The sequence below is a fragment of the Somniosus microcephalus genome, chromosome 1 (genome assembly GCF_052327205.1).
Source record: "Somniosus microcephalus isolate GS21.2 chromosome 1, FLI_Smic_1.0, whole genome shotgun sequence".
Lineage (NCBI taxonomy): Eukaryota > Metazoa > Chordata > Chondrichthyes > Squaliformes > Somniosidae > Somniosus > Somniosus microcephalus.
The window spans coordinates 120,018,246-120,040,907 of record NC_140987.1 but is presented as its reverse complement, the minus strand read 5'-3'; the positions used below and the strand labels follow the sequence as shown (position 1 = coordinate 120,040,907).

At 43.5% G+C, this 22,662-nt stretch overlaps 2 protein-coding genes across 2 annotated transcripts in view; both read right to left on the bottom strand.

The window, feature by feature from the left end:
- Window positions 1-12,373, bottom strand: part of LOC147124327 (fructose-1,6-bisphosphatase isozyme 2-like) — a 119,787-nt gene extending 107,414 nt beyond the window's left edge. The window contains exons 1-2 of the mRNA XM_085985023.1: window positions 12,117-12,373; window positions 584-746 (exon numbers count right to left, since the gene is read on the bottom strand). Coding sequence (XP_085841149.1) covers window positions 584-746; window positions 12,117-12,286 — 333 coding nt within the window. The 5' untranslated portion in view covers window positions 12,287-12,373. The remainder of the gene's footprint in view (window positions 1-583; window positions 747-12,116) is intronic.
- Window positions 12,374-20,334: 7,961 nt separating this feature from the next.
- Window positions 20,335-22,662, bottom strand: part of LOC147124326 (fructose-1,6-bisphosphatase 1-like) — a 30,604-nt gene continuing 28,276 nt past the window's right edge. The window contains exon 7 of the mRNA XM_085985015.1: window positions 20,335-20,780. Coding sequence (XP_085841141.1) covers window positions 20,589-20,780 — 192 coding nt within the window. The 3' untranslated portion in view covers window positions 20,335-20,588. The remainder of the gene's footprint in view (window positions 20,781-22,662) is intronic.

Below are 22,662 nucleotides of genomic sequence, written 5' to 3'. Positions count from 1 at the left end.
ACCCCCCGTCACCCCCACCAAGCCCTGCCTGAGATCAGACAACTAACATAAACCAGAGATCAAACCTGAGGTTCATGCCACACTGGGCAGTGCACACACCCACCGAGCCATTGCGGCCACTCTTCCATTCAATTTAAATCCTTATTTTAGAATTTGAGATATTTTTTGTGAAACTTTTTTCTTCACCAAAATGCCCACCTCCAATAGTGCCTCTGCATGTTTACTGTAACTTCAATCCTTTCTTATTTTGTTGTGGGTAGTTACACATCCTGTACAATAAAGGTGCTGCATCTTGGATCTGTATTTTTAGAGAAGCACCTCAAAGATAGAGCTACACAGGAGAGAGATCCTAGAATTTATGTTTTAATAAAGGATTATACCCAAAATCTTGGCCTGACATATCGCTTTACAGTTGCTGACTTGTGTTTTTCCAGCACTTCATGCCCCTAGACATTATAGGGTTAATTTTCCACCTTTGCATTACAGGGTACTGGCAAGAAACCTCACCCACTGGCACTCACCCCATAATTCCAAATTTATGTTTATAAGGAATCATCACTGACCACATTCGTTATACGCTCACCCTCTTATCAGGCTCAATAATTAGAGCATCTTTATTCTCCTCTGACACTAGTACACAAGTACTGTAGGATGATTTTAGCAGATTAATGATGAGATCGTTAGACAGGACATCCAGTTTCTTGACTTCGTCTCCAGTTACATTCACAGTCCCTGCAATTCCACACCTGAATAAAATAATACATGATGGATATTTGAGCATTTATCAAGCAACATCCACTTAAATATACAGCATAACACTAGATGTTAACACAAAAGCAAAATACTGTGGATGCTGGAAATCTGAAATAAAAAAGAAAATGCTGGAAATACTCAATAGGTCAGGCAGCATCTGTGGCGAGAGAAACAGAGTTAACGTTTCAGGTCGATGACCCTTCGTCAGAACTGGAAAAAGTTGTAGATGGAACAGGTTTTTAAGCAAGTGTAGGGGCAGGGAAAGGGGAGATGGGAGGAAAGAACAAAAGAGAAGGTCTGTGATAGGATGGAAGGCAGGAGGGATTAAGAGACAAAAGGGATGATGGTGCAAGGCAAAAGGAGATGGTAATGGGACAAGTTAAGAAACAAAAGATGACTCTAAATGAAGTGTAAATGGCAATGGCAAAATGAGCGACAGCAGCCATGTGAGAGAGAAAAAAAATAATTAAAAAAAAGATAGGGTCAGTGGTTATGGTCTGAAATTGTTGAACTCGATGTTGAGTCCAGAAGGCTGTAAAGTGCCTAATCGAAAGATGAGGTGCTGTTCCTCGAGCTTACGTTGAGCTTCATTGGAACAGTGCAAGAGGCCGAGGACGGAAAGGTCAGAGTGGGAGTGGAGCGAAGAATTAAAGTGACAGGCGACCAGAAGCTCAGGGTCATGCTTACAGACTGAATGGAGGTGTTCCGCAAAGCGGTCACCCAATCTGCATTTGGTCTCCCCAATGTAGAGGAGACCACATCATGAGCAGCGAATACAGTATACTAAGTTGCAAGAAGTACAAGTAAATCGCTGGAAGGAGTATTTGGGCCCTGGACAATGGGAAGGGAGGAGGTAAAAGGGCATGTGTTGCATCTCCTGCGCTTGCACGTGAAGGTGCTGGGCGAAGGGGAAGGGGTGTTGGGGGTGATAGAGGAGTGGACCAGGGTGTCGCGGAGGGAGCGGTCCCTTTGGAATGCTGAAAGTGGGGGGGGGTGAGGGGAAGATGTGTTTGGTGGTGGGATCACGCTGGAGGTAGCGGAAATGGCGGAGGATGATCCATTGAATGTGGAAGCTGGTGGGGTGAAAGGTGAGGACAAGGGGAACACTATCGTGATTCCGGGAGAGAGGGGAAGGGGTGAGAGCAGAATTGCGGGAAATAGAACGGACACGGTCAAGGGCCGTATCAACCACAGTAGAAGGGAATCCTCAGTTGAGGAAAAAGGAAGACATGCCAGAAGGTGGCATCATCAGAGCAGATGCGGCGGAGACGGAGAAATTGGGAGAATAGAATAGTGTCCTTACAGGAAGCGGGGTGAGAGGAAGTGTAGTCCAGGTAGCTGTGGGAGTCAGAGGGCTTATAGTGAATGTTTGTTAATAGCCTATCCCCAGAGATGGAGACAGGGAAGTTGAGGAAGGAAAGGGAAGGGTCAGAGATGGGAAGGTGAGGGAAGGGTGGAAATTGGAAGCAAAGTGAATTAAATGTTCTAGTTCAGGGTGAGAGCAGGAAACAGCACCGATACAGTCATCAATTTACCAGAAAAAGAGGTGATGGAGGGGACCAGAGTAGGACTGGAACAAAGAATGTTCCACATATCCCAAGAAAAGACAGGCATAGCTAGGACCCATGTGGGTTCCCATAGCAACACCTTTAATTTGGAGGAAGTGAGTGGAGTCAAAGGAGAAGTTGTTCAATGTGAGAACAAGTTCAGCCAGGCGAAGGAGAGTGGTGGAAGGGGACTGGTTGAGCCTCTGTTCAAAGAAGAAGTGGAGCGCCCTCAGGCTATCCTGTTGGGGGATGGAGGTGTAGAGGGATTGGATGTCCATAGTGAAAAGGAGAAGGTTGGGGCCAGGAAACTGGAAACTGTTAAAGTGGCGGAGGGCGTTGGAAGAGTCGCCGATGTAGGTGGGAAGAGACTGGACAAGGGGAGAAAGAATAGAGTCAAGATAGGAAGAGATAAGTTCCATGGGGCAAGAACAGGCTGAAATGATGGGTCATTGAAACATAGAAGATAGGAGCAGGAGTAGGCCATTTGGCCCCTTGAGCCTGTTGCGCCATTTAATGAGATCATGGCTGATCATCCAAATTCAGTACCCTGTCCTTACTTTCTCCCCATATCCCTTGATCCATTTAGCCTTAAGAAATATATCTAACTCCTTCTTGAATATTTTAATGAATTGGCCTCAACGGCCTTCTGTGGTAGAGAATTCCACAGGTTCACCACTCTCTGGGTGAAGAAATTCCTCCTCATCTCAGTCCTAAATGGCTTATCCCTTATCCTTAGACTGTGACCCCTGGTTCTGGACTCCCCCGCCATCTGGAACATCCTACCTGCATCTAGTCTGTCTAGTCCTGTTAGAATTTTATAAGTTTCATTCAGATCCCCTCTCATTTTTCTAAACTCTAGCGAATACAAGCCCAATCGACCCAATCTCTCTTCATACGTCATTCCTGCCATCCCAGGTATCAGTCTGGTGAATCTTCGCTGCACTCCCTCCATGGCAAGAACATCCTTCCTCAGATAAGGCGACCAAAACTGCACACAATACTCAAAGTGTGGTCTCACCAAGGCCCTGTACAACTGCAGCAAGACATCCTTGCTCCTGTACTCGAATCCTCTCGCTATGAAGGTCAACATACCATTTGCCTTCTTAACCGCCTGCTGCACCTGCATGCTTACCTTCAGCGACTGGTGCACAAGGACACCCAGGTCTCGTTGCACTTCTCCTTTTCCCAATCTATTGCCATTCAGATAATAATCTGCCTTCCTGTTTTTGCCACCAAAGTGGATAACCTCGCATTTATCCACATTATACTGCATCTGCCATGCATCTGCCCAATCACCCAACCTGTCCAAATCGTACTGGAGTTTCTCTGCATCCTCCTCACACATGCCCACCCAGCTTTGTGTCGTCTGCAAACTTGGAGATATTATATCTAGTTCCCTCGTCTAGATCATTGATATATATTGTGAATAACTGGGGTCCTAGCACCGATCCCTGCAATACCCCACTAGTCACTGCCTGCCACTCAGAAAAAGACCCGTTTATTCCAACTCTTTGCTTCCTGTCTGCCAACCAGTTCTCTATCCAAGTCAGTACCTTACCCCCAATCCCATGTGCTTTAACTTTGCACGCTAATCTTGTATGCGGGACCTTATCGAAAGCCTTCTGAAAGTCCTAATACACCACATCCACTGGTTCTCCCTTATCTATTCTACCAGTTACATCCTCAAAAAATTCCAGTAGATTAGTCAAGCACAATTTACCTTTTGTAAATCCATGTTGACTTTGTCCGATCCTGTCACTGTTTTCCAAGTGCTCTGCTATTACACCTAGTGCTCTGCTATTACATCTACCAGGACAGTCCTGTTTGTGGATCTTGGGAAAGAGGTAGAAACAGGTTGTGTGGGGTTGGGGAACTATGAGGTTAGCGGCCGTGGAGGGAAGATCTCCAGAGGAGATGAGGTCAGTGACAGTCTTGGAAATGGTGGCTTGATGTTCAGTAGTGGGGTCATGGTCCAGGGGTAGATAGGAGGATGTGTCGGAGAGTTGGCGTTCAGCCTCCGCTAGGTAGAGGTCGGTTCGCCAAACAACAACAGCACCACCCTTGTCAGCAGCTTTAAAGACAATGTTGGGGTTGGATCTGAGAGAATGGAGTGCTGTAAGTTCAGAGGGAGGTAGGTAGGAGTGGGTAAGGGGAACAGAGAAATTGAGACGGCCGATGTCACGTCGGCAGTTCACAATAAAAAGATCTAGAGAGGATTAGAGGCCAGAGGGAGGGGTCCAGGTGGAACGAGAATTCTGCAAGCGGGAGAAAGGGTCAGCTGTGCGGGGCGAAGACTCCTGGCTAAAGAAGTGGGCATGGAGACGAAGGCGACGGAAAAAGAGCTCAGCGTCGTGCCGAGCTCGAAATTCATTGAGGTGGGAATGTAAGGGGGTGAAGCTCAGGCCTTTGCTGAGGACTGATCGTTCGGGGTCAGAGAGGGGAAGGTCAGAGGGGATAGTGAAAACACAGCAGGGGGCGAGATTAGAAGAAGGGATGAGGTCAGAGGAACGTGAAGGGGAAGAAGGTTCTGGAGGGGCGTTGGAGTCCAAGGGTTGTTGAACCTTACAATCCTTGACATCGGAAAGGAAGAAAAAAAGTTTTTTGTTAAAGCGCCGGATGAGGCAAAGGATGAAATGTTAACAGTTTAGTTAGAGGCTATTTTGTAGTCTGACCACACAGGCACAGCCCTTTTAAATGGAAAAGATTTATGATTAAAAATCTCCTTCTCCAAAATGCTTGTTTGCTGAGATAGCCCTCCATTCTCTCTTCTCCAGAGTTTTTGTGTTGTTCACACTGACTTGGAGGATGTGCTGCTTTATGCAATGTAACAACAAAAATTGCTTGATTACAAGACTTTTAATGTAAAATGGATATAGAAAACTCTCTACATGTTCACTAACTCCCACTTGCTCAGTAATTGGCAAGAAGTTTGCAGGCTGGGAGCCATCCACCAGTCTCCATGGTGACTCAATTCATTAATTGAAATAATGGTGCAGATTTGAATGTCCTCTATAAAGTTAGCCTTCATCGTTTAATGAGGATTTGGCTGATTGCTTTCCTCATTTGTTTGTAAATAACCTTTGTGAACAGTAACTAAAGATTTATAACAGTACTTTTACATTAACAGGTTAAATTTGTTGTGCTACATCATTATGGTTTTTGGTCAAGGTGATTTCTTTGGTAGGTGGGAGATGGAGAGAGTAGTGTGATATCTCCATGGTATTGAGAAAGTGGGAGGTAGTGAACGTGTAGAGAGTTTTCTATATCTATATTACATTAAAAGTCTTGTAATCAGGTAATTTTTGTTGTTACATTGCATAAAGCAGCACATCCTCCAAGTCAGTGTGAACAACACCACGGGAGAACTGCTTATAGCATATAATCTATTTTATTCCTTTTTCTTTCTTGTCTTTGTTCTTTTATTTATGTGTCCCTATTTTCATTGCTTTGTTTCTTTTCAGTCTTTATTCATCCTGTATGTGGGTATCTAAGAACTGAAGAGTTTAGAATATCTGGAGAATTAATAACTATGAGACTGGCTTAAAAATTAATATTCTGACTCATCCATTTGAAGGCTTATTTCATTAAAGCGGATGTCATTCTGCTGAATTGCCCTAAAATTAATATGTTATTGTTGGAATCTGTACACATACCAGTGCCTCTTCATTATTGCTTGGAGTGAGGCTCACTCATTTTTGTTTTAAAATGTGATCTGTTCTGAAATATCACATTTTGAAAATTTATACCACTTCACGTATTAAAAATGTTTGCAGCTAGTTTTGTAAGTATCACTCCGAACATTTGCCAATAATCAAAGTTTTGTCATTACATTGCTTTATGCTTTAAAACTGTTGGTTGTAACAGGGATTTTCTCCAGAGCTCTCATATGATACTAAATTGAAAGTAACTTAGTGCTGCCCACTAAAACTCTTCAACTGGGTCCAGATTCACCTTAGCTCAAGGTCTGTGCCAGGGAAACGTATTTCCCCCCAATTTTATCCCCTTCTCTCCTGAAAGTAATGATTAATATTGACGAATGGCTGCCTGGGCACAAGCATCTGATTACCTCCCCAAAATGGTCATTCTTCAAATGTGAGTCTTGTACAGTGAGTGAGCTTTGATAAGCTGCTTGACAATCGGACCTTACAGACAAGGCCAGAGGTCAATGGAGTTAACAACCAGGAGGAGGAACAGCGGTGATTTTTCCCCTTCCTAGCCCAGGTTGCTGTGGCCAATTGTAGCACGTTTACTGCCACCCTGGCTGAAATAACTAGCTCAACACAAACTATGGGTCAAACCTGGGACCTTTATGGTTTGTACGACTTAGTGTCGTGGGGGCTACATTTACCAGGAGGGAATCTTGAAGTGGAATAAGTAAGATGGAGGTCTGCATATGCTGAAGAACATCTTGGGGTAGATTTTCGTTTCAATGGAAAGAAAAATTGGGCCGGGTGCAAAACGGGCAGCTGATCCGTTACCGTCCACTTTCTGCCACTGCTAAAAGTGAACATTTACTCTCTTGTCTCTCTGTACTCAAATGCTGCCATTTTGTTTTGCAGCAAAGGTTATTTACAAACAAATAGAAAAATCTGGACCCAAAGTATGCAAATTGGGTATTTGGCAAATTAGATTTAACTGGTTTGGAAATTAAGTTGGTTAACTATTACAGAGCTAAAAACAAGGCTTTATTCATGAAAAACCTCAATGTTGTAAAGAATAAGCTAACTTTCTTAGAGCAGCGGAGCAGTAGACCCTCAGATGCAGTGAGATGTTGAAGATATCCTTTAAGTATCCTTTGATTGACAAATATAATAGAAAGATGCATCGTTGTCAGTTGAATCAGCCTTGGAGTAACTCACCCAAGTGACCATTCTTCATGTGTGAATGTAGACAATGAGTGTTAACCTGTTGTTGGGAAGCACATGGTTATCCTATCATGGGAGCCATCACAGTCAAGTCCGAGTCTGTCCTGACTCCACATCCACAAACAAATGCTTTCTAACAGGGAGTCAGTTGATAGTCATCATGCTCAGAAACCCTGGCTGATTCCCAGGCAAGGTAACTGAAGCCAATTTTTGCAATCCTATTACTGAGGCCAACTAACTCAGCAGAAGGCAATGATTGAACTTGGGACCTTCCTAGTTTGTCTGGCACAGTGTCACATTGGGCAGTGCATAAAGAAAACTTACTCCACGTTTTACAGACTAGGTGATTTTTCCCTGTAGTAAAACAGACTGCAAAAATCAGTGATTTCATTGTGCATTGCTGCCATCTGCTGGATGGCTGAGCAACTTCTCTGAGTGGCATCTTTTCTTTTTGTTGTTTGTCACTTTTCAGTCCATTTCTGCTATCTATTTTATTTGAGTTTTGTCCTTTATCTTTATTATTTGTTTCTTAATATTCATATTTCTACTGGCTGTCTCTGTGCATGTATGTTAGCCTGCATATGACAGGGAGCTGAATCAGTGGAAATAGAAGTTGGATACTTTGATGTGTAAAGTAATCTTTGCTGAGCAGCAAGCACTAATTAGAGTTGTGTCGGGATGAAGCTTGCTTGGGATAATGGATCCAGTGCTTGAAGTGTCTCGAGGTTAAATAAAACAGGACTTTGCGATGCCTGGTGCTTCAGACCCTGCACAAACCACACCTGCATTCTGTACCATGTTACCACAAACAGCTAGACAGCCATTTTGATAGTTTCCATGTCCCAGGGTAATTATATTTGGAGAGTTTTGTATTTGTTGCCCACAAGACCTAGGGATGAGTTAATTAATTTCCACCATGGATCCCAATTCCTGACTTCAACCACCTGGCAAAAAATCACTATAAGTTTTGACAGTAAAAAAACTCCCACAGACTTGATATACTTCAAACAAGGTTCAGAGGAGCTGAGAAAAGTCAAGACAAGGTTAACACCAAGATTTCAGCTGTGTGTTATTTGATCATTTCCAAACACTTAACAAGCCTGACTAAACTTGGCAGAATTTTGGTAACAGTTCAGCAGAAGTTTTGTAAGACTGAGTACTGTATAAATTACTAACCGTAGAGCAGGCTATACATATTTTACTTTCTGCATTTAACAGCTCTCTGATACAAAGCTAGCTAAAATGACAAATTACACCGAGGGGCTTTAAAAAGGAAAATATTCACATTTGCTACATCACAGCACAATGGCAACTCACATTAAAAGCAAGGGTGAATTTGTCTTTTTTCTGCAAGTGGAACCAACTGTGAGATACAGCTGCCAGAGTGAAAAGTGTTCAGCGCTTACAACAACAACATTTCCTTTTGTTTCTCTCTCACACCTGGCAGCTATCTCTTGCCCTGCCAGTACACTTTACACCTAATCTCAGCCTATTACCATCTCGTCTAGCTTCTAATACCTTTTATTGTCTCTTTTACTTCTTTTGTTTCTTTTATTCTTTTGTCCGATCGCAGCCCTGCCTCCGATCTATCTTCTTTTCTTTCCAGTTTTGAAGAAGGGTTCGACCCGAAACGTCAACTCAAATTTCGCTCCACGGATGTTGCCTGACCTGCTGAGTTTTTCCAGCATTTTCTGTTGTTATTTAACATTTCTATAGCATTCTTTGCAGAGAAATAAAAGCTCAGAGGGCTTAACAAGGGAAAAGATGAACAATAGGCAGGAAAAAAGAATTTAAGTGGAGAAAGGCCAATGACAGTGTCAAACAGAAGGGTTTATAAGAAGCTTATGAAGACGGGAGTGAGCGGCAACGCTTAGTGACTTTGAGAGAATTCCAGAGGACAAGGACATAGTGACTGAAGGATGAAACACTGATGATGGAGCAGATCGAATGGGGATGAGCAGTAATTTGCTTTCCTTGGAGTGTAGGATGCAAGTGTGGAGGAATTGTTGGACAGGATCATTGAGGTACAGTAAAGCAAAGCCACGGATGGATTTGAAATAAGGACAAAGATCTTGATTCAGATTACTAGAGTACATGGAGCCAGTGGAGTTTGGCAAGCAAGGAGGTGATGGGAATATGAAACATTGTGCAGAAGACTTGAGCTATAAATGTTGGTGTTCAGAGAGATTTAGGTGTCCTTGTACAGGAAAGTTAGCATGCAGGTACAACAAGCAATTAGGAAAGCAAATGGCATGCTGGCCTTTATTGCAAGGGGGTTGGAGTACAAGAGTAAGGAAGTCTTACTACAATTGTACAGGGCTTTGGTGAGACCACACCAGGAGTACTGTGCACAGTTTTGGTCTCCTTATCCGAGAAAGGACATACATGCCTTAGAGACGGTGTAATGAAGGTTCACTAGATTGATCCCTGGGATGAGAGGGTTGTCCTATGAGGAGAGATCGAGTAGATTGGGCCTATACTCTCTGGAGTTTAGAAGAATGAGAGGTGATCTCATTGAAATATACAAGATTCTGAGGGGGATTGACAGGGTAGATGCCGAGAGGTTGTTTCCCCTGGCTGGAGAGTCTAGAACTAGGGGGCATAGTCTCAGGATAAGGGGTCGGCCATTTAAGACTGAGATGGAGGAGGAATTTCTTCACTCAGAGGGTTGTGAATCTTTGGAATTCTGCACCTCAAAGGGCTGTGGATGCTGAGTCATTGGCCCATATTTTCTGATGCCTACGGGTGTGTATGGGCTGTATACACACCCATAGGGACATCGGAAATGCTGGCTTCAGGCATGCGAAGCGCATGCGCTGAAAGCTGGCATTTCCGATCTGTCAAGAATGCTCTTGACAGATCAGACGCCTGCCCTGGAGAAGGGCCTCTGCAGGTGGAGAGTTCCACTTTCTGCAGAACCTCCGCCCGCTGAAATCACTTAGAAATCTTACACCTGGTAAAGGCAGGCGTAAGGCCTGCTTTTACCAGCGTAAGAGTTGAAAAAAGTTTAAAAAATAATTTTTTCCCACTCATTTATAATTTAAAAATACTTTAAAGAAAGGTAAGTTTATTTTTAGTCCTGTAAAAAACTTGAATTATTTTTTTCAAAAATTTAAATTTTTGTTTAAAATATTTAATTTAATGTAATTTTAACTCATTTTAAAAATGTGATTAAAAAAATTATTTAATGTTTTAGTGTCTTTTTGGGGTGATCTCCATTCATATATTTGACCGGTCTATCTGTCAAAAGTATGAAGGGAGATTCCCTTCTCCTATTGGCTGGCCTGGCCCACGTGATCCCAGGGACGCTTGTGAACCGCATGCGCCCCTGGGATACGTGGGCCCTGCACATTTCGACTGTGGGGAGGCCCAGGAGCGGAAGTGTCCGGACCCTAGGAGCCCTCAGGTAAGTTTGTAGATTTTTTTCCCGATAGGAGGCTTCCACACACAGGAAGCCTCCCATCGGAAATTACAGGCCATTGAGTATATTCAAGGCGGAGATAGATAGATTTTTGGACTCTAGGGGAATCAAGGGATATGGGGATCAGTGGAAAAGCGGAGTTGAGGTCGAAGATCAGCCATGATCTTATTGAATGGCGGAGCAGGCTCGAAGGGCCGTATGACCTACTCCTGCTCCTAATTCCTATGTTCTTACGTTCTAATGTTCAGAATGAACTGGAATTTGTGAGTGTGGAGATGATGGAGAGCATTGGGGAAGTTGGTCCTCAAGATGACGAAAGAGTTGATGAAAGCATAGATTAGGTTTTAGCAATGGTGAGGAAGAGATTGGGGTGTAGGCAGACTTTCACCAGGGCGTGGAAGTGGAAACCAGATTGGAGGTCTTGATGGGAGAAATTAGTGCATGGTTAAGTGGCAATGAGGCACTGAAAGATTTTAGAGGGAAACAGGATGGTAGGTAGAGAGAGTGAAGGGGTCAAGGATAGAATTTTAGAAAAGGGGGTAATGACAGAGGCTTTCAAGGGGTACAAATGCCAAACAGAGACTGGTTGATGATGATGGGAAGAAGTGAAGATGGGCATTCAGGAGTTGAGTTGGGAGGTGGTCGATGAGCAAGTAAACATTGGGCTTCATAGAGACTCTGGACGGAATTTTCCGAGGTGGTAGCGGGCAAGATTGGTGGCGGGTTGGGTGGGAAAGTTATTATTTTTTACAGCGAATCGGGAACCCTCAAACCACCTACTTGATAAAATGAAATAAAATGCATTGTCAGTATGACCTAATTACTTACCAAAAGAATATTAGAAACTGTCTCTGGTTTTCTATTACAATTCTAAAGATTTAAATATATAGCATATTTATAAACATTCTGTCAAAGTATCAATGATAAGGTCTTTGTATATCGATTATAATTGCAAGGTTCTTAAGAACCTAAAATTACACAATCTTTCCACCTTCAGGTTTACAATTAGTCCCTATCTGGACCAAAGACTAACACTGCTGATGTGGCTCACTGTTACTTTGAGGTGTTTGTAGTGTTGAGAAACAGGTAGAAGACAAACAGTACAGTTCACTGCGCTGCACATTTAGATGTTGCAATATCAAGATAATTGGCCTCAGCAAAACCTTAGGAAGGGAGGGGGCAAATCAGCCAAGATTGCCACTTCTTATGTGTTAGGCTGCGTAAGGGTTGGTCGGACTTATATATCCAATAAGCCCACAATTAAAGTTTCTATTTTATATAATAGGACCACAGCTTTCAGTAGAAACATACATTAGAAATTCATAGTCAAGGAGTTTATTTAAAAAATAACTTTAAAGGGAATTTCAAATAAATTCTAGTGTGGTGAATAAGAGAAAATGCTAGAAAGCCTGTTAAAATGTGTAAAGCAAAATCCACGCTCCAATCTTGCAGAAAACAAATTGCATGCACTTGCCTACTTTGCAGCACACTATTTGTGGAACACTAGCTAGCCAAAGGCCATGGACTCACATATGGGCAAGGCCTGCTTTTCTCACAGCACAGGAGATGGCCTTGATCGCAGTTAGCAGCGAGTTCAGGAGCTGAGTGAATTCCCCCGTTCCTTTAGCTTTCCTTCCCTGTTCCATAACAAATCGGGTCATTGTTTGGACATCGGTATCGAAAGGTGACTGGTCCGACATTGTGGCTGAATTTCTCTCGGTCACGGTAGCAGAGTTAGTGAAGTTACGAGTGGATGTAGCCCGACCAGACTAGCTATTTAAAGCACAGGTTGGTGAGCCAAATAAATGGAACAGCTGCAAGGACCATGTGACTAAGATTGAAGTCTATGAGAGTTCAGAATATGCATATTATTTAAGCAGACGTGACTCCCACAACATCCCTAGGTGACTGAAAAAGGGCAAAGTTATAGACGTTTTGTCAAATTTGACTTTGATTCAGGATCTTTCACTGAAATTCATTAGCCACTGCCCAGTAGGTAGGTTTTAAGCATGCAAGCTGTATGTAACTCACATACTTGTATTTCGCCATGGCACAGAAGATTTAATGCGAGCCTAACTATAGTACTTATATGACATCAGATACTTTTAGTTTTTAAGCCCAAAGTGTCAATAGATATAATTGTTCCAGAGTTGGGAACCATCAACAGACAACCTAATGTGGTAATATAATGCTGTTTTGAAAGGTCATGAGTGCAATAGAAAACTGTGACTGAAATTGCCAGAGTTCTTCTGTGACAGACTGGAAAGCTTTTGACTGTAATTAAATCTTGGGATAGCATTTATGTGAGTGATATGCACCACGTGCAAGGACACATTACCAGGAGTAACACCACCTCCAAGATCCCCTCCAAGTCACACACCACCTTCTCAAGGGCAATTAGGGATGGGCAATAAATGCTGGCCTTGCCAGCGACACCCACATCCCAGGAATGAATATTTAAAAAAATTCCCCCCTTTTCTAGACCAGGGCACCAAGGCCATTCATATCATTCCTATTTTGACCTGACTGAAATTAGTGAACCCAGCAAAGCAGGAACCCTCTGGTGTGCATCACACCATGCAATGCATTTATTTACTAAGCCATCAGGAGCTACAAGCACAAGTGACAGGATATTCAACTGTGAAGCACAGCGCACACATTTTTAAAAATCATTCACAAGATGTGGGCCTTTCTGGTGAGGCCAGCATTTATTGCCCATCCCTAATTGCCCACAAGAAGCTGGTGATGAACCACCTTCTTGAACCACTGCAGTTCGTGTGGTGAAGGTACTCCCACAGAGCCATTAGGTAAGGAGTTCCAGGATTTTGACCCAGCGACAATGAAAAAACAGCGATTGGAGAGTATTCCATCACACTTCTGACTTGTGCCTTGCAGATGGTGGAAAGCTTTGGGGAGTCAGGAGGTGAGTCACTCGCCGCAGAATACCCAGCCTCTGACCTGCTCTTATTGACACAGTATTTATGTGGCTGGTCCAGTTAAGTTTCTGGTCAATGATGACTCCCCAGAATGCTTACGGTGGGGAATTCGACGATGGTAATGCTGATGAATGTCAAGGGGAGGTGGTTAGACTCTCTGCAAATCAATCAGCTGTTGGAAGGCATTACTGAGAGGGCAGTTAGGAGAGCACACGCTCATATCCTGGGCTTGATGCCCATCATAATTGGGTTGCTGAGGGGTCAGCCACTGCTGCTGAAGTTCTGGATTTCAATCTTAGACCCACCATTCAATGAGACTTGTTGTTCACGCTGTAGTCAGCAGGATATAACCACACATTTTATGATGAGTGGTGTTGCTTGTAAGGGGTTCCTGGTACTTCCCACCTAGTTATGCTTCTAACATGCAGTTGTTGGTACTAGGGACTACCCTCCTAGTGGGGAGGTTGGGGGCAAGGTCTCTTTGCAGTCAAGGTTGCTCCAAGATGACACAGTTGGCAAGGAAGTTCAGAATAAAGTCAATTCTTGTTGGTCAGATACACGAATTCGACAGATCTTCAGTACTCCAGAACACTACTGATGATTGGCGTGCCAGCCTGACCCATCAGTAAAAACTGGCGAGGAAGACCTGTTATTCAGGGCTGTGATTTTTCTCCACCACTCCAGATAATCCTGCAAGCCAAACTCCCTAATGGTTAGCAATAGCAAAATACCGCGGCTGCTGGAAATCTGAACTAACAACAGAAAGTGCTGGAAACACTCAGCAGGTCAGGCAGCATCGAGGAGAGAGAAACAGAGTCAATGTTTTGGGTCGAACCCTTCGTCAGGGCACTTCGTGAGTGTTTCCAGCACTTTCTGTTGTTATCCCTAATGGTTAGGGTGGCCTTAGCTGGACAAAGTGATCTGTTCTTGTAAACTGCAGAGTTAAATTCAACAGCATTCCTGCACACATTTGAAAGGTTCCGAATCCTTGGCTCTGCCAATCTGCACTGAAGCTCTGGACCTGGGTAAATTAGTCTATGCCTACTGGGATTGATAGTGTGCACTCCATACTGAGCAAACAAAGTCTACGGGTGGATGCAGATTTCTATTTCTCAGTATTTTGAACTGGAGACACTTAAACATAGTGCTTTATTTCTGCAGGTCAGATATCAAATTGACAGAAAATGCACACTTTCCAGCCAAGTCACTGGGTATCAACCAAAAACTGGAACCTGCCTGACTGGATTTCCTTATTCGGAGAGCTCAAGAGGGCAACTGTAGAACCCCCAACTACTGTTACAGCCAAGATCAGCAAAACCTGGGACTTCCTTGGCCTCTAGGACTCAAACCAAATTCAAGATAGTGCCTTTACCCACAGATTTACTGAAGGACTCTTAAAAGTGTGTATCTTTTGGAAGTTAACATGCATTGGAATATTAAATCATACAGCTAAAATCCTGTTACCATCTGTTAATTATTGTATAATAAATAACTGCTTTAACATTTTTCATATAAAATACATAGTTTCACCCAAACTATACAAATATGGAACAAATTCATAAAGTAAAAAGATGGACTGGAAGAGTAACTGATCATTGTAGTGTATGTGCCTTTAAGAGCCCCATGTGTACTGTAATGCCAGTAATGGCCACTCGGGCTATATAAGCCTATATATTGTGTTGTATCCGTTAGTTCCCCTCCAGACTTTGTTTAGTAAACACCTATAAAACCAACTCCTGTCTTCAGTGTCTCTATCAACACACAGACACAACAATGGCGACAAATTGGAAACGGACTTACCTGCAATTCGGCAGCACCTCAAGGACATCGATTCCTCTGGCGTCCAAAGTTGAAGAAAAATCAAGAAAAAGAAAAAGCTGTGGTTTCACCAGCTAGCCAAGCTGGTGGCAGGTACTGCAATAATCCTTCCTGGGCGTCGGGCTGGGGCTCCAGCGGCTGGCTCTACAGATAGGCCAAGCAGCGAAAGCGGAGGCAAGCAGGAACAGACGGGGAGGGAGCACTCGGGAGACGGCCGGCGCTGCAAGCAGGTCGGCGTTCAGACCTAGAGAGTCCGGCGGGAACGAGTCTACCAACTGTAAATAAATAAATAAAAAGAACGGAAACCGCGGGAAACAGCGTTGTCATCGGCAGCAGCGGCGGGGAAGCGCGGGAAGCACCATATCTTTTCTGCAGAAAAGAAAGAAAAGCGCGGGAAGCGCCATTTTATTTCTAGGATGCCTAAGTCTGGCAATATTGATGCTTTTGATAATGAGATAGAGGATTGGACCACATATGTGGAAAGAGTGGAGGTATATTGCACCGCAAATGGAATAGAAGATGAAAAAAAAGCTTCAGTACTGCTAAATCTAATGGGCGCAAAGACATACGGGCTGTTACAAAATTTAATCACTCCAGCCAAACCAAAGGACAAGAATTTTAAAGAAATTGTTGATACCCTACAGGAGCACTTAAACCCAACACCACTGCTGATAGCGGAACGATTCAAATTCTTCAAGAGAAATCAACACAAAAATGAAAGTAACGCTGATTACCTCACCGAATTAAGAAAGCGATCAAAACACTGTCAATTCGGGGCAGGACTAGCAGATTATCTTCGAGACAAATTCGTCTGCGGTCTCTTAAGTGAAGGAACACAGAAAAGGCTGCTTTCTGAAAAAGATTTAACACTGGACAAGGCTTTCAGTATGGCTGTATCATACGAAGCAGCCGCAAGAGGAGCTGCAGAGATACAACCAAAGACACAGGACTTCAGCACCCATGAAATGACACAGGGTTTCGAGAGATGTTATCGCTGCGGCAGATCCACCCATGATCAGAGGGACTGCTGGTTCAAGGACAAAACATGCAGGCAATGCGGAAAGATTGGACACATTGCACGGGTATGCCGATCTGGACAAAAAAAATCCACAGACAGGAAAAAAAAAATCAATAAAGAAAAGTACAGAAAGGTACAAATGATGACGGACAGTAGCTCCGAAGACCGATAGCGACTCCGAAAACAAGAGACTAAGCTGTCTCAAATTACATAATGTAATTGCCAAAGATGATTACCAGACCATTTGGGTTACCCTCACGATAGCAGGGTCCCCAGTTAAAATGGAGCTAGATACAGGATCAGCTCTGACCGCCATAAATCGACGGGATTACGAGCGGCTATTTCCGCATATACCTTTAAAAGACACATCCATTATCTTGAAAACATATACGGGGCAGAAAGTATACCCCAAAGGAAAAATAAGGGTGCCTGTTCTATACAACGGCAAGGAAATACAAAAGTTGTATTTATACATTCTACAAGATGGTGGTCCACCGCTGTTGGGACGTGAATGGATCAGGAAAATACGTTTAGACTGGCACTCCATTCAGGCACTGACTGTGACCAGTAAGAAAAAAAACGATGATGACGTCATACCTGAACGATTAAAAGACATCTTGGCCAACGCCAAAGAAGTGTTTCAAGAGAAACTAGGAACCTTGAAAGGCATCACCGCCTCAATAAAAGTGGAAGATGCGGCAATTCCCAAGTTTTTTAAGGCAAGACCGGTGCCATACGCAATTCGTCCAGCAGTCGAGGCAGAGCTGGAGAATTTGGAAAAGGCAGGTGTATTATCCAAAATCGATTGGAGCGAGTGGGCAACACCCATCGTTCCAGTCATGAAGAAAGCATTGAATAATGATAAATCTGAAGAACAGAGAAAAATTCGCATCTGTGGAGACTTCAAGGTGACTGTAAACCCGGTCCTTCACACAGTACAGTATCCTCTTCCGAGGATAGAAGATATTTTTGCCTCACTATCCGGAGGGAAACGTTTCACCAAAATTGACTTGGCACAGGCATATCTACAGATGGAGGTTGAAGAGGCCTCTAAAAAATCTCACGATAAATACACACAAAGGTCTGTACCAGTACAATCGACTGGTTTTCGGAGTAGCATCCGCTCCAGCTATCTGGCAAAGAGCTATGGAGCAAGTCCTCCAAGGGATTCCGGGGACTCAATGCTACCTAGACGACATCCTTGTAACAGGAGAAAACGACAACGAGCACCTTGCCAATTTGGAGCAGGTGCTCACTAGGCTGAGAGAACGGGGCCTACGAGCAAATCGCCCCAAGTGCAAATTTTTCCAAAATCAAATATCATATTGTGGCCACATAATTAATAAGGAAGGGTTGCATAAGTCACCTGAAAAAATTGAAGCGGTCATAAAAGCTCCAGCACCTGAAAATGTTTCACAATTAAGGTCGTTCCTGGGATTAATAAATTACTATCATAAATTTTTACCGAACTTATCAACTCTTCTACACCCTCTTAATGAACTGCTACAAACAGGAGTAATTTGGAAATGGAGCGAAGACTGTAAACGTGCCTTCCATAAATGTAAAGACTTAATCACATCCAAAAAAGTTTTGGCTCATTACAACCCATCACTGCCAATCAGACTGGCGTGCGATGCATCCCCTTACGGCGTGGGAGCAGTATTATCGCATAAATTCCCTGATGGCTCGGAACGACCGATAGCTTTTGCGTCACGCTCATTGAACTCAGCTGAGCGTAACTATGCCCAAATCGACAGGGAAGCACTCAGCCTGGTATGGGGAGTGAAGAATTTCAACCATTACCTACACGGACAAAAATTTACCTTGTTGACTGACCATCAACCCCTCATCTCCATATTCAACCCTAAAAAGGGTGTTCCCATTATGACAGCGCAAAGGCTACAGAGGTGGTCCCTTTTTCTAGGGGCACACCAATACAACATAGAATACAAAGAATCAAAACAGCATGGGAATGCTGACGGGTTATCGCGCCTACCGTTGCCAACGGTAGAAGAAGCACCTACCGTAGACCCAGTGGAGATTTTCCACTCTACCATAGTCGAATGTCTACCAGTAACAAATTCTGCCATTGAAAGGGAAACTAGAAATGACCCGACTCCCTCACGAGTCTATGATTTAACAGTGAAGGGATGGCCAGCACATGGCGAACCACTGTTCACAGCATCACAGAATCCCCACAGTGCAGCCATCAAGCCTGCACCGACACATATCCCACCCGATCCCCGTAACCCCTACACCAACACATATCGCACCCTATCCCCGTAACCCCACGTATTTAATCCCCCTAACACGAAGGGTCAATTTTTTATCATAGCCAATCAACCTAACCTGCACATCTTTGGACTGTGGGAGGAAACCGGAGCACCCGGAGGAAACCCACGCAAACACGGGGAGAATGTGCAAACTCCACAAAGTCACCCGAGGCCGGATTCGAACCCGGGTTCCTGGCGCTGTGAGGCAACAGTGCTAACCACTATGCCACCAGCATTCTTGCAAAGAAGAGAACAGCTGTCAGTGTGCCGAAGAACCTTGATGTGTGGATCTAGAGTGGTGATTCCACCCAAACTCCAGGATAAAGTTCTAAAGGAGCTTCACGAGGGGCATCTGGGTGGAGTGAAAATGAAGAACCTAGCCAGGGCGTTTGTATGGTGGCCAGGTATCGATGGAGACATCGAAGAAATGACCAAGAGCTGCCTAGGATGCCAGAAGGTCCAAAACGCTCCACCCCAAGCCCCTCTACATCCATGGGAGTGGCCCTCATCTCCCTGGCAAAGGGTACACATCGACATTGCTGGTCCATTTATGGAGTCAATGTTCTTAATCGCGGTTGATGCACACTCCAAGTGGCCGGAGGTAATAAAGATGTCCTCCACCACCACGGAAAAAACCATCACAGTATTAAGGACCATATTTGCCAGGAATGGGCTGCCGGAACAGATCTGTCCTGATAATGGACCGCAATTTGTGTCCGAAGAATTCAGGAAGTTCTTAAAAAACAATGGGGTTAAGCACTACACGTCCGCCCCATACCATCCCACCACCAATGGATTGGCTGAAAGGTTTGTGCAGACCTTCAAGAAGGCCATAAAGGCCATGGGTAATGAAGACATAAAACTTCAGCACAAGGTGGATAACTTCTTGTTCGCATACAGGAATGCAACACATATGGTTACAAACCAAACTCCCACCATGATGTTCTTCAATAGAAGCCTAAGATGCTGGCTGGATTTGATCAAGCCCAACATCAGAAGGGACGTGGAGAACTGGCAATTTCAAGGCATGAATGAAAGGCCAATTAGAACCTTCCAGATAGGTCAACAAGTTTTGGCCCGGGACTACCGTACCGAGAAATGGCAGCCTGGAACTATCTGCACACGACTAGGACCGCTGATGTATACCGTGGACATCGGAGAAAGCATAATAAGGCGCCATGCTGACCAAATCATAGAGTCATCCGAAAAGGGACAACCTACACCACAACTCTATACGCCCAACGATGAAGTAGAGATACCCATATCTACCTCTGATCTGGGGATACTGGCACCCGATGAACCTGACACTGGCATTCAAGCCGAATCAGCCTTGCCAAAAAGAACCTACTACACCACCAGAAACTACTACACCACCGCGGCGTTATCCAGACCGAGTCAGGAAGCCTCCAGCGAGACTGACTTATAATTAATTAACTGCAGCAATGTGTAGATTATTTTTCTTGTAACATGTAATTAATAATTACTTAAAATATTATGTACTGGTTGGCTAAAAGAGGAGGAATTGTAGTGTATGTGCCTTTAAGAGCCCCATGTGTACTGTAATGCCGGTAATGGCCACTTGGGCTATATAAGCCTGTATATTGTGTTGTATCCGTTAGTTCCCCTCCAGACTTTGTTTAGTAAACACTTATGAAACCAACTCCTGTCTTCAGTGTCTCTATCAACACACAGACACAACAATCATAGGTCCAAGTATTTAATTGGGCTCCTTCACTAAATGTTGTACAGACGTGTGCATGGATAGTTACATAAAGACACAAAAACTACTGTTGACCCCAGAGCCTCACCAAGAGCTTTGGTAATTAAAATTACATGATGATTGATATGATTTGGAATATCAAGTTGGAATGTTACTTTGCACTGAAAAAAAACACATCTTTGGTCCAGGTATTTGGTCACAGTTGGTTATGCACATTCCATCATTGTGTAGCTTTAATTACTTGCAACAGCATTTATTTACAATGTCAATGTATTCTTGAACATCGTCTGTGGATCCCATTATAATTGGTGCCCGCTGGTGAATGGATTCCGGCATAATGTCCAGCACTGCCTCGGTACCTGTTGTGGCCATGCCTCCTGCTTGCTCTATAATGTACGCCATGGGGTTGCACTCATACAAAAGTCGAAGCTACAAGAGAACACTCAGAGGTTAGTTTAACATGTAAAAGCTTTATAAATTTTTGCCCAGTTTACTCTCCTAACAGTCATCAGGAACCTCACCCAAGCAGCTATTTTTCAACAGTGAGCATAGAAAGCATCAGTGCTGGGCTTCCGATCTTGTTCTCACTCAATGAGTATGCAAACTCATTTCCAATATAGAGGCCAGAGTGGTGATCCAAAATCTCTGGCTGATTTATCCCGTCCCTCGCAGTGTCTCAGTCTCATCACTGCCTGATTAGAGATCAGTTAACACAACAGAGACCAGAGAAGGAGAACAATGAACTTCACTATATTGAATGGAATATTATTACAATGTGTTGCATTTCCTCACAGGGAAGTGAACTCTTGTATTTCTAATATTAGTCAAGCGCCTGCGGCACTGCACATTCTAGTTTGGAGAATATGGCTATTCTCTTTTCTGTTGGTGTTGAAATTTCACTATTACCCCTCTCCTGATTCTTTGTCTTTTTTCTGTTTCTCTCCCCTTAACTCTTTTTGTTCCTTTCTGTCCTCTTCTGCTTCTCTGTCAGTACCATTATTAAAAAAAAGACTAAGTGGTGGGTGGTATGATATGGTAGAGAAAGGAGCCACAAATAACCGCAGGCTGGATTTGGGGTGGGGACAGAATGTGGCTCCCTTCCCATCATTTGTTAGATTTGCCCTTGCTTCACTTTTCCATGAGACTTTGCACTGGAAGTAGCCGTTAGTGGGAGATGCCCGCCCTCTACAGGGCATCAGGGACCCAGGTGAACAGAGCAAACAACTGTGTGTCTCCTTAACCAGAATGAAGAATTGTGAAATAAACAGTGGAGTCTGACCAGGAAATTTCAGTTAGAATAGTGAATTCAATGTCAAATCAGGCACAGAAAGCAAAATAAAAACACAGAGGGAAAGATTGGACTGAGAAAAAACAGAAAAAGTAAAGTAAAAATTAATTTTTTTTTAAATCTCCAATTACTTGCTGAATTTCACACTTGTAAAAGTAAAATTTCAGTGCCAGAGAGGTAGTTTGGCAGTAATTAAGACTTATCATGCTGTTAAAAGGAGTACTTAGACTGAATTGGACATGCGCCAACATTGTGGCGAGTTTACTTCGTATCTACCATCAAAGTACAGGAACTTCACCCCGTTCAATGCATTTGAATGGTGAGGCAGACAGTGAGATGGCGTTTTCGGGAAGCCAACGGCTGAGTGGCACATCTCGGACAACAACTTCTGGATTTTCACATTTAACCGTGTATCTGCCTTTGCCGGAAGTTGCTGTGCGATTTGCGCATAAATAATGATAGTGCTGTTAGCCTCGCCGTTATTTTGACAGTAAATTCTGGCCCCATATAAATTTCATCAGAATGAAGATTTTGAAATTTACCCTCTGGCTATTCTTCAAATAGTTCCTGAACTTTTCTTTAGCAGAAACTGCTAGAAGCTAAAGAAAAAAATTCCCATCAGTATAACTGACTGGTACTGCAGCATTCTGGAACATGAGTTACACCAGAGGTTTAAATTGCACAATCCAAATTCAGCTCAAAGTCACAGCTCTGTGCAAAAATAGCAATTCCAAGTGGAGGCTTTTGGGAGAGGCCGAGACCTTCAAATTAATGACTTAATTAAAAGACAATTCAAGAAATAAATTTAATAATGTGAAATATTTAATTTTTTTTTTATTTTGGACATAATTTCAGTAACTGAGAGGAAATTCTCTTAGAAAACATTGAGTGATTTATGGACCAGATTGTGCAATCACAATGATATATCATCACTACAATAACTATTGAGTCACAGGCTGTGATGGCGGAGCAGGACACCTTGATCTCTGAAAATAATTATTACAGCACCACCTAGAGGAGTAG